Below are 12995 nucleotides of genomic sequence, written 5' to 3' on the forward strand. Positions count from 1 at the left end.
CACGATAAAGAGGCCTCTTGATATAGATGCTAATATGTAGGTCCAGTTATTTTTGCCTGGTTCAGACTTGATTATTTATAGACCGCCGCCATATAGCTGGAAATATTGCTAAATGCGGCTTAACACTCACTCACTCACTTCTATTTGCGATGCTCATGTTGTTAATCACTGTCTTGTCTGGTCCAGACTCGATTACTTACAAACCTCCGCCATATAGCTGGAATATTGCTATTCGACTCACTACATTCTCATTGCACTATTGTGTAAGGTTACTCAAATGTTTAGATTGGGAATTCATCAATGCGTCCATGTTTTTCTTCACGAAGTTGCTTCCAATCATTTGACACTACTTGATACATTAGGCGATACACTTTATCATTTATTCCTTCGAACTTCATCAAGTTGCTTTAGTGGGTACAATTCCGCCTTAAGCGTCAGTCATTATGAAAATCTCTTAAAAATATCCCAATGTTGTAATCCTTGTGCATTTCCATGTATTATCAATGCGTTTTGTCTTAAAAAAATTGTATGATACGGAAACATGACACTTTTTTGTAAACTGACGTATGTGTTTTACGGTGTGCCGTACGCAATATGTATGTCTGAAGTGCATAACTATGGTCTGTTTGCAGTGAAAACGTACCGATGAATTCTGTTGTAAACAATTTTTTTTGTATCACTACAAACGGACTATAAATCTATCCTTAGGAATATTTGTTTGTCTAATAGACCTCATCTAATAGACCTCACGCCAGCGGAATATTGACACCTCTGTTCACCTTTACCACTATAAGAGATCAGGTTATATTAGGCGGGTGCTGTACAAAGGAACTACTAGATATCTGACTGGATGCAACATCCGGGTAGGCTGAATACACCTGCATGACCCGTGTGGACGTCTTACAAACAGTTGAAGTAGTGTGTTTTTACCTTGATAACCTTAAAGTATAGCTTATTTTATACGTGACATTTTTCATCACTGTACAAATATACCCAGCTTTGCTTTTAGGCTTGACATTTATAATATCATCTGGGAGCAATCGCTTTTGAAATTGTTTTGTTTAGACAATAAATGAGAAACGTTGCATTGTCAGAATACACAACTTCAAATCCATCGGTTTTTTCGCTCGCTTCGTTGATTCAGCAGCTTTGACAAATCCTACAAAAATCACGACACACCAACAGGAACTACTTTAAATAAGCTCCAAGCATCGATACGTCATCATGGTATTATTGTCTGAGGTCTCCTATAGGTTTACATTGCTAAGTTGAACCTGGTTTAGACACATACATGTATGGAACATTCATTTGTCTTTAAAGGTACAATAGTCAGTAGAATATTGACTCATCTGTTCACGATTACCACTACAAGAGATCAGGTTACGTTAGGCGGGTGCTGTACAAAGGAACTGCTAGATATCTAATTGTCTGTAACATCCGGGTAGGCTGAATACACCTGCATGGCCCGTGTGGACGTCTTACAAGCTGTTTAAGTTGTGTGCTTTCTTATAATACCTTTTTAAAGTGCGTGACATTTACTGACTTTTCACTAATGTACACAGGCTTTGCTTTTAGTGTTTTAAATTTTTTTGTTTTAATGTTGATAGAACTGCCCATCTCATGCCAAAGTGTTTGGTACACATTGTTTAACGAATGTACTATTTTGCTTTACAGACATCGTTATCAATCTATATATTAAAGTTTAAACTGTCATTTTCATTTCTGTCTCATGTTGTGCGGGTGACCTGTTTTCTATGTCTGTGTTTCCTCTTTCTTTGTGAGACCTTGACAACCAGTCTGTGTGTCTAAATGAACATATAAGATGATATCGACTCGACCAGATGACATGCATAGTGGGTGTGGGGCGAGACTGGTGAAGGAAAGGATGACATGGGGAAAATGGAAGAGGAGACGCTGATCTGTTCATCCATCGAACCCTTATGGGCTATGGGTGTAGTCAGTAATTTGCGGGTTAAGTGAGTTTAGTTTCACGCAACACCCAGCAATATGCCAGCTATTTGACTGTAGTCTGTAACTAATCGAGTCTGGACCAGACAATCCACTGGTCAACAGCAGGAGCATCTATCTACGATCAACCAAGTCACCAAGCATGACCACTCTTTTCCGTTTGGCACCTCTTACAAGCATGGGTTGTTGAAGATGAATTCTAATCTGGATCTTTATGGGTATTTCAGGTTAAAATGCAGCATGGTATAGCGTGTACACACACACAGGTTCCGACACACATTAGCTATAGTGATCGTCAGGTGGTTCTGCCGCAATATCACTAGATAAATGTTTGTCCCAGTGACAAGCCGCAGCTAGTCCCGAAGCTGGGAACTACTGTGCCGCCAGAGACAAAACATATTAGCAATTATTGTTCAATACCGTCCCGTGTCGAATACGGCAATTAGTATAGAGGTAAACACTGCTTTTTCCAATACAGAATGCTGGACAAATGTTTTTTGTCAAATATTTTAAGAAGTGTCAATACAGAATGGCTTTAGGTGTATGACATCGCAGAAAGATATCCTACATAGTCAAGCTGTTTATCGATCCACCATGATCACTCTCGGGATCTGGTGGGTAGGGTGTCAATCCGCCAGCTGACTCAGATAGTACTCTGAAAGGGGCGGTGGGGTAGTCTAGTGGCCCATGCTTTCACTCGTCCCATCGATGACCCGGATTCTATTCCTCACAGGGGTACATAGAGTGATGCCTATATCTGGTGTCCCCAAACGTTATATTTTTGGAATATTCTGAAGAAAAATCGTGATTCGTCACTGAATGAGACTTCCAGTTTCCATGGTTCCAGTTCCGGACTCGACGTAAGTTACGACACCAGCGCAAACAACTGCGTTGATCAAGGTCTCTCAAACCAAGGGCGACAACTGGCCATCTTGATCAGTTCCCCCACTTCACGCAGTTGATTCCAGATTCTCAAACCAAGGATGCGCTAGCGCTGTGACTTGCCACGGCTGTGTCAAGACGATGACGGAAGCAAGCAGCCCGTGTTCGCACGTGAATAAATCAAGACGTTTACAAATATCCAGCTTTCACTGGTGAATAAATCAAAACGTTTGGTCGGCCGCTTCTCGGGCGATCTTGACCGGAATTGGTCAGCAGGAAATGGTACCAAAGGCGAGATATGGCGCTCTGATGAAAATTGAAATGTCGAGCACCTGCCGACTTCCGACCTTGAAGGCGGCCTAAGGCGATGTTTTGATTGGCGGCATTCAGTCGCAGTATGGTGATTTCCGCTTTCCCAGGCAAAAACGAATGACGAAATTAAACACAACGTGTGCCCTTTTATAGTATTTGTTGTTTAACGACACATGCTTTTCCACTTACTTGCACGTGCATTTTGGCTTGCATGTTTTCTTGGTGAAGTTTTGGCGAATACTTCTTTAAACGCCTCCAAAATAAGGGAAAATGGTAAAATTGCCGTGTTTTGGGGCCAGTCATCACACACTGGTTAGATTTTTGAGAGAAACAGTACATTTTATTATTTTGCCGGAGCTACATGAGTCAACATTGCCCAAATCGTGTATCCGTTTCTTTTATATTTGAAGACTGTATGTCTGTACACTAACACCTGAAGAAATTAATTGGGGTCTCATCTCTTCAGCTTATTCGTCGTCAGTATCATCTGTGGGTAATTGTGAAAGAATGTCGTAGTTACGAACATGCCAAATATGCAATGGATGTTGATAATCGACCCTTTGCAAACCAGTGGTTGACAGCATGAGCCAACTGGAAGCATGTTCTGCCCTGAAATACTCGTGGGTAACTACTTGATTCTTTATTCAGTGTGGTGTGATGTCTTATTCTGAATATCTTAAACAAAGCGTCTTTCCTCGTGTTAAATTATTTTAAAACAATCAGATGAAGTCTTCGTAGCACAGATGGATCTCAGAAAAAAAGGCGGGTTCGAATCCCACAGGGTACATTTTGTACTTTCTCCATTGTCACAAATGGAATCATAAAAAAACAACCATAAACTGAATTTGATCAAATCTCTTCTTTAATGTCTTCAATTTAACATTAATATGAACTTTATGAAGGCCGCGTTTCATACATATTATGACTTCGCAAAATATTATGGAGATACTCTCAAAAGTTCTTGATACAATTTGTAAAGGCACAGATCCCAAAAGAGGAAAAATTGGTTCACAATATTGCAGGAAATATATCTATATAAGGTCAACAAGAAAATAGTCATATATTCCACCAAAATTGCAGAGAAATTCAAACAAGATGAAACTTAAAACACGCGCGTTTTAACACGTAAGTGGAAACACAAAGCATACGTGTTGATACAAAAGTAGAACACAGTTAATGAACCGGGCCCCGTTCTACATAGCGACTGCAGCTCTAAGACAACCGTCAGTCTATGTTGCAGCATGGGAGTTTCGATCACTTACCGCTTCGATCACTTCGTGGAACGGTGCCCGATGATTTCGCAAGGCAACAATGTGATTTTACATGCGCTTGAAACTCTGTGGCAATTCCCGACACCGTAGAATTTTCTAACAAAACAAACAGTCCCAGTCCTTTTGGTTGTAAAACATCTTTCAGTAGCAACTATGTAAATATAGATCTATACACATACATTTTATCAACATATATTGGTTAGCCGTGTGCACAGGGCATATTGATTTATTAATATTCATTGTGACTGGTTGGTGCATTGGGAACATGCATACACACTGCACTGAACCCTAAACCAATGAGTGAGTGAAGAAGTGAGTGAGTGAGTTTATTTTTTCGCCGCCTCTACCAATTTCCCAGCACGGAGGGGCACTCAAGATATCAGCCTCAAACTTTGTACCCATCTGGAGAGACGGCGTGACGAGCGAACGCTGTAACCACTAGGCTACCCTACGGACCTCGTCACTAGTGACTAACTACAGACATCGAAAATTGTTTAAGCAATAGAAACGTAAACATGCATTGTATTTTTCATCTCAAGGTAATTTCATATCCGCCGCCGAGGTTACCTTCATTCACAAATAATATCACAAGGTTTTGTAAGCTTTAAAGTAGTCTTATCTAATCCAATATTTAGTTCAAAGTGTAAATATACAGTTAAAAAATACCGTATGTTGAAATATGCCTACAACCAGAGAGTCGCAAAATACAAAATGTGTACAAAATAGAAACATTTTTCATATTCCCGACGACAATATCATATATTGGTCAATGGTCAAAAGCCTAGTTTAATGTGCTTGAATACAGTTTGTGTTTTTAAGTTACATATGCAAACATATCTTATAACACTTTGTTTGTTTGAGCACAATAACCCCATAACATATTTCACTTGGCGATACTCCATAAAAAGATTCTAACTGATGACAATAGTATGCATTCATGCATACACCATTCGTCATGCACGGAGAAAACATAAACCGCTTATACATTGTGCTTTCATGAGGAAGCTTAGTATAGTTTACTTTCTCAGAAGCCACCCATGGTGATATAAGAAAATATACCACTTACACTTTGCTAAGGGTCACAAAAATTCACAACTTTACTTCAACGTAGATTAATATTTTGAAATTGTATCATTTAAAATTAGATAAATAATGATATGGTAACCCCTCTTAGGCAAACAATCGCTTTAATCAAACCTTATGTACCTGATACATCAGTAACCATGGAAATGGTGATCATGGCACCAATCAGCCTTCTGCATGTCAAGGAAAGAGTTATTAACAAGAACACAACATCTGTCAATAGCAGGTATGGAATCCAATAGGTAAGATGACATACTGAAACTACGGACTCTTACAATAGGCTTAGATATTTAAACCAAATTGTACCCCATTCTGTTGATTCTGTTGAATCCATGATTTGACCTTCAGAGAAGAATAGTATACATATACAACATAAACAGAGAAGAATGGCAACACAGGTTATTTCAACTTTTCAAAAACAGTATGTAAATATTTCGACAGATTCTTTAGTTGAAAGAAGTACGTTGAGACCAGGAGAAGTTTATCAGCATTGTTCCAAGTGTCCTTTGGCACAATATATCTGTCCCAAAAGTCAATGGAAAAGGTATCTCTAACGATCCTGAATCCTACACCTTAATACTGACTGAAGACTGACGGTTCAAAGGTTATTTCCTCCTGCGGTACTTGTCTCTGTCACACATCACTGGTTTCACAGGCCACAGAGGGGAACTGAGTAGAGGCCATGTACCACATGAAACAGTGTTCGAAATTAACTTTTATCTCTTGTAGCAGGTACTTGCTACCTGATATAAAACAGGTAGCAAAATCCCTTACCCGGTAGCAGCATTCTTTTGTATTGCTGTTAACTCCTTCCTCCCAGTCCCATTACTGATTTTGACCACATGGAACTGTATTAGGTTTCCTGACCCTCCACTCCCCAACCATCTGTTCACTAGTGGTTTATCAAAGTCAAATTAGAGATCAAATTCTCTAAACGTCTGTGGTTCTAACCTTTGAAAATGACGGGTTCACTAAAAAGGCGGTTTCACTCAAAAATACCAGGTAGCAAGTTGTAGCAAAATAGGATTTAAATTCGAACCCTGATTAAATCAATTAAAATATCACAGGCCAATGAAAGAAGTGCCACAGTGGTACTAGACAGACTCAGATGTCTTGGATGAACAGGCCAAAGATTCGTAATTCACAGCAAACGTTCGTACCTTTTATCTGACAATTCGACTGACGATACTTAATTATACATCAAAGTTTTCATCCGTGTAGATGACAACAAAATTTACATAATTCTCAACCAAAAGGGTTCTTGCTACGTTGAACTAAAACTAACATCTTATCTGGCTCTAAAACGCTTTCGTACTTCGACCCGGCTGGGAAACCAGGTGCCATTTCGAACTCTGTGAGAATATTTGTCCCATAGTGCCTCGGTTTTTCTTGCCAATCCGCCTTGCTGCCGAGTTGGTTGCCCTAGGGGGCGGGGCCGATGGTGCCGGGAAGCTACCAGCGTCGTGCATCAGTCGGGACATCCGGCCGCCTTTGTCCAGATTTGCAGAGTCCTCACCCCCCGACGTCACTCGGGGAGCCGGTCGAGCAGACGTTGGCTGATTGCCGTAACTCGTGAACAGATTGCCCATCCGTTTGCCTTGATCAAGCGCTGCGTTATTTTCTGCTTCCGGTTTAACACGTGGTACCCCCCGCATCGACCGTGGAGTTTCGCCATATCTACCCATAATCTTATTCATCTGTTTACCTTTCCCCAATGAGGCATTGTCGTCTGCGTCTGGTTTCACTCTTGGAACAGGTTTAGGTGTCTCTGGCAAATCTTTTGGATTGTGCAATATCGAACTCATACGACCTCCAAGATCCATCGAAGCATTGACCTGTGCTTCAGGCTTGACCCTTGGTTCCGATCGTGCTGACCTCGGTAAATTACCATAGTTTGTGAACAATGCTGCAGTGCCCTTTCCTTTGTGGTTGTCGGCGATACCTGAGGCCTCAGGTTTGACCCTAGCATTGGGACACGCCCCTGGGTCTGGACGGGGCGTGACCTTACCACCCAACAGATTGCCAACGTTTCCCGTCCGGCCAAGCTCGTAGTTTTGTTTAGCTTCGTAGGTATTGCATTTAGGAACTGGTAGGGGAGCTGGCCCAGGACCCGTGTCTCTGTCGTCGATTGCGAATAAGTTGATTGAACCTTTGTGCTTCCGGGAAATCTCCTCTGCTTCCGGTTTCACCCTCGGCATCTGACGGGGCGTCTGGTACGACCCGGTGGCATCAAACCCGGGGTACGGGGCTTCCTCCCTCATGTTACTACACAGGAAAAGAAAGTATTCCATGTAATGACATTACATTCACGTGGTTGTCTATTGTTAGTTACATTGTGAACATAAGTGAGTGAGTCTAGTTTTACGCCGTTTTCAGCAACATTCAAGCAATATCACGGCTGTGAACACCAGGAGTGGACTTCACACATTGTAGATCTACTTATGTAGGGAATCGAACCTGGGTCTTTGGCGTGGCGAACGACCGCTTTGACCACTAGGCTACACCATAAGTATTTTGCAAGTCGTTTTGATTTTAACCCACTGATCACAAACAGTGAGTACGAGTTGCTAAAATGCCAAAGATACCGGACCCAGCTCGGAACGTCAACGCTTCACGTTTCGAGTCCGTCGTTGACGATTAAGTCGGTTTTGACGTTTTAATTACTTGCCCAAAACAATTATCTACAGACCCGGGTGCCATAGTCTGCTGAGCGTTTTGAGGAGTGCCTTTAATAAGGACAACCACTGAAAATATTACGCCCAACCGCTTTCTTGTTGGCTGAGGATATAGTCCACGAAATAGACTGATAGTCTTTCAATTAATTTACGGTCGAAACCCACAAAGAGGCTTATGAACGTGCTTAGCATCGTGTAAGTTGTTCAACAGACCGAGAAAGAGAAATTAAAGGGAGGTAACTCTTAAATCCTTCATGCAGAGAAACCATGTTCGGCGCCTTATTTCAAGTTTCAATGATAAGTACAATATGTAGTTCCTACTTTGAATAAGGGAAAGGTAAAACAGTGTGCCAAATACGTGCTTTCTCTATATATGCATGCAGACGGGTGTGTGTGTGTGTGTGTGTGTGTGTGTGTGAGAGAGAGAGAGAGAGAGAGAGAGAGAGAGTGCTCGCGCAAGCGTGTGTCTGTGTGCGTGCGACATACGTATATTTTCCATAAAAAGATTACCATCGACATAAATCACTAGCAAAATGTTCAAACATCTTACTGGTTACGCATCCTGGTTCATTATAGAGTTTTATTTTAATAAGAGACCCGGGAACCAGGACGTCTGGTGACACTTCCACGGTGAATACAGAAATCCATTGACTCTTGATCTTCCTTTGTGAAACGTTTCGCTCACATTTTTTTCAGCTCTATGCGCACATCTTTCTTTCCATTAACCCATGAAAAATACTCACAAAACACAAACAGTCCTTCCATGCTACGTTTCTCGCTCACATGCTACGTCGCTCGGGAAGGTGCAGAATTTGTGGAATAATAGATTGCAATACGTGATAAACTTCCTTTTCTTCGTAACATGTTTCAGAAATACCATAGGCAGGTCCAGAAGGGTGTGCAGGGGTGCGCATCCCCAGCCCCACCCCAACTTTGTCCTGCAATTTTGTTAAATGACCATTGAAATTCGGGTGAAAATGAAGTGTGCATCCCCACTTTTCTCAACAGTGTGTATGTATGTGTGGTGTGGGTGGCTAGAAAATGGCATCTTGGTTCCGAGATGAGCTGTCTGAACTGATATTATTGCATGGTTTTCACGTTTACATGATGTGTCCCATGGAGGGGTCCTCAAATCTGGGAGGAATCCAGACTAACCCTTAGTCACCGAATATATAATCTTGATAGAAGCACAAAAATTATATTTAAACTGCAAGGGAACACAGTGAGCCGGGAGATTCAGAACCCGAATCTGAGTAATTGCTTCGTTTTTGCACTGCAGAAGGGGATGGACGAAACGGAAAAATACTGTGGTTCGGTGACAGTGAGTGAATGAGTGAGTGAGTGAGTTTACTTTAGTTTTACGCCGCACTCAGCAATATTCCAACTATATGGCGGTGGTCTGTAAATAATCGAGTCTGGACCAGACAATCCAGTGATCAAGAGCATGAGCATCGATCTGCGCAATTTGAAACCGATGACATGTGTCAACCAAATGAGAAAGTCTGACCACCCGATCCAGTTAGTCCCTCACAATTTTAGATAGAAGGTTCTGATGTCATTGAAGATGTCTATCAGTAAAGAGCTGTTGGGAGGATTACGTTTCCCAACAGCCGATATGTGATGTACGTGCAAGTTTACAAACAGACACAACAACTGGGGTAATAATTAGTAGTTTTCAGTTAATATCAACCATCTAATTCAGCACTGTGCTATATGACAGCTCAAGACAGTACTGATGGGTGAGTGCTCTGCATGGCAGAAGAGTTCTTAAAGTTCTATCTATTTATAGTTATAAGTGTCCTGTCAAGCAATAACCACACAATGACATGTTACATGTGGATGTTGACTCAAGTGGAAAACAAATTTAGTTAACCAAACAAACATGTTTGTCAACAATATCACAGTCTTGTGAGACATAGCAGTAAACAGCCAAATTCTCACTGTTTGTGTAATCTGTGAAAGGTGTGACTTTACCTGCCATTTCGTCTATAATAAAGACTCAGGTATTCTACCGTTTGGGTCATAAAAAGGTACTACACTATTAATACCATTATTGTTGTTACTGTTCTGATCACTATTGACATTATTGTTGGTACTATTGTTATCACTATTGACATTATTGTTGGTACTATTTTTATCACTATTGACATTATTGTTGGTACTATTGTTATCACTATTGACATTATTGTTGGTACTATTGTTATCACTTTCGACATTATTGTTGGTACTATTGTTATCACTATTGACATTATTGTTGGTACTATTGTTATCACTATTGACATTATTGTTGGTACTATTGTTATCACTTTTGACATTATTGTTGTTACTATTCTTATCACTATTAACATTATTGTGGTTGATGTGTAAGTTATGGTTAATTGCATTTAAATTATTATTTTGTCACAATAAGGCATTGTCATGAATATTATGCCATGATAATATACTGCCATGACTATAATGACAACATAATGCATTGTCATGAATATAATGTCATGATAATGTATTGTCATGAATATTATGTTGCAATAATGTACTGTCACAAATACTGTGTCACACTCATGTATTGTCATGAATATTATGCCATGATACTGTATTGTCATGAATATTGTGTTGCAATTATGTATTGCCATGAATATTGTTGCAGTAATGTATTGTCATAAATATTATGTTGCAATAATATTTTGTAATAAATATTCTGTTGTGATATTTATTGTTATGAATAGCATGTCATGATAATGTACTGTCATACATGACAATGTTATCGTGTCATGCCATTCACAGCCATATGTAAGTGATGACTAGGAAACAGGATTAAAGGTAAATAATGGAACTGTAGACCGCATGGCTCATTCACCGAGACTGATGAGTGATCCTGAATACAAGTATAATGACATAGAACTAGACCTTCCTTAAAGAATTATTTTTCATCTTTAATACATTGTGTGCTCAATTTTAATTACAAAAACACCTATTCTTAACAATATTATGTTCATTTCTTCTCGTGCGTGTGCATGTATGTGTGTGATGAGGGAGGGGGTGGGGGGGAGAGAGAGATTGTTGTCCCTGAAGTCATTACACATCCACCCTTTATCCGACAGTGTCTTTATTTATAGTATAACTCTAGTCGGTGTTAGCTGTAGTCTGCTCAAAAAATATCAGAATATTATTGTTACAATAAACAGGGTCAATGACGTTTAACAAATATTATGTGTAATACTGAACAAATAAGTCTACATTCACCTTCAGACTGATACCGTATTATTTATATCACTGCATGCATGGCGTTAACGTTACTTTTTGCAAACCTGGCTCTATCATTCATAAAAATATTTCATATTCAACTCAATATTTTCGAATTGAGAATCCGTTTCCTGTTCAAACAGACTTAGTCATCACGTGAACGGATTTCACTGTTACGGAGATCACTTCCGTGTCAACGCATACCTTGCCCCATGCACAGATCGATAAAAACCGTAGATTGTTAAAAATACATGAACCCTCGATACAGTCGAGTTGCGTGCACACCTGGTCGATCATACACTTGAGAAACAAAACACCTATTACCCTCTAATCTTTAGCGTCATCTGTGTCTTAGTGTTGTAATCAGCTAAACAATCGCTTGATTCTTACCTGTGAACACCTGCCAATCAGTAGAGGAGGGAAGGGATGTCCTGACGCGATCGATAACAGTAACTTGGTCCGGTATAAACGTTACTTATATCACAACATCCACTATCCAACAATAAAGTCTTGTAATAAGTGCAGACGCCGATATATTAAACTGGATCGATCGCTGTTGAAGAAATATATGCGTAGCTATGGTAAACAAACCCAACTCCCGTGAGTCAAAGCCTCGTTTTCGCATCACTTCCGGTTGAGAGGGAAATAACCGAAACTTGTTTTGTTCGGTCAGTCGACTCGTTCCTATCTCGGATACGAAGTGTGTTGTCGGTGAGCTTGGAACTGTTCGTGTTGAGTTTCTTTGACAGGTAAGAGGTCCATTCGGTTAGATAATGTGGTCATTATTGAGTGACAGTTACACAGGATTTCATACTGTATTATTTTTAGAATGGCAATGCGCCGATGTAGATTGGCATTTTGAAAACGTGCTAGACCAATCTCATCGTCTGTTTATAAGCATGGTTTTAAAGCTTATTTTGGCGCGGTTCAGCACCTGTTTCAAGGAAGTGACAGTTAAAACCAAAGAAACTTTTAATGGCAACGAGTCTTGAAGACAGCTTTTACTGTTGACAGTTATGTTCAAACAGAACACATGTTTACCCAACCAAATGTGGCCCACTCGATGAGGGGATCCAATCAAGTGAGCATGTGGGCAACTCGAAATGTGGAAGCCTGTAGTCTATAAGGTGGAGCAGTGGCGGTGTTTGTATGAATAGAAGATGACATGGACAGCCCGTTATATTAGTTAACCTGACATGCAATGACAAGTGCACTTCGGGACCATTCATAACTTCTGGAGGGTGGGAGTGATCGATGCACACGCGCACACGCACGCACGCACTCACACACACAATCCTATTCACATAAATGAATAAATTATGCGTACAACTGTGTGCGTGTGTATGTGTGTGTGTGTGCGCGCACGCGCGTGTAGGCGTGTGTTTTCGTGCGTAGGGCGTCTTGGCTACAAGTTCATCGATTAGATATATGAGATGACGAGATGTCAGCACTGATAGTCAATCTGACTGTGATGTACGGCAGTGTCATGTAAACATGACGTGTTTGTGTGACCAAGTATCTTATCACCAGACAATGTATACATTGTGTACAGTTGCAATAAAAT

General features: G+C 40.5%; 2 protein-coding genes across 2 annotated transcripts in view; one reads left to right on the forward strand and one right to left on the reverse strand.

Annotated features, from left to right (window-relative positions):
• Positions 1–4006: 4006 nt before the first annotated feature.
• Positions 4007–12051, reverse strand: LOC137282416 (uncharacterized). Its single transcript, XM_067814163.1, has 2 exons — positions 11822–12051; positions 4007–7781 (listed from the first exon to the last, which is right to left on the reverse strand). The coding sequence occupies exon 2, from the start codon at positions 7775–7777 to the stop codon at positions 6815–6817; it is 963 nt and encodes a 320-aa protein (XP_067670264.1). The 5' UTR covers positions 7778–7781; positions 11822–12051; the 3' UTR covers positions 4007–6814.
• A 38-nt stretch (positions 12052–12089) lies between these two features.
• The window catches only part of LOC137281467 (uncharacterized), a 41924-nt gene continuing 41018 nt past the window's right edge, over positions 12090–12995 (forward strand). The window contains exon 1 of the mRNA XM_067812710.1: positions 12090–12180. The gene's annotated coding sequence lies outside the window, so the exon portion shown is untranslated. The remainder of the gene's footprint in view (positions 12181–12995) is intronic.

The sequence above is a fragment of the Haliotis asinina genome, chromosome 4, assembly GCF_037392515.1.
Source record: "Haliotis asinina isolate JCU_RB_2024 chromosome 4, JCU_Hal_asi_v2, whole genome shotgun sequence".
Lineage (NCBI taxonomy): Eukaryota > Metazoa > Mollusca > Gastropoda > Lepetellida > Haliotidae > Haliotis > Haliotis asinina.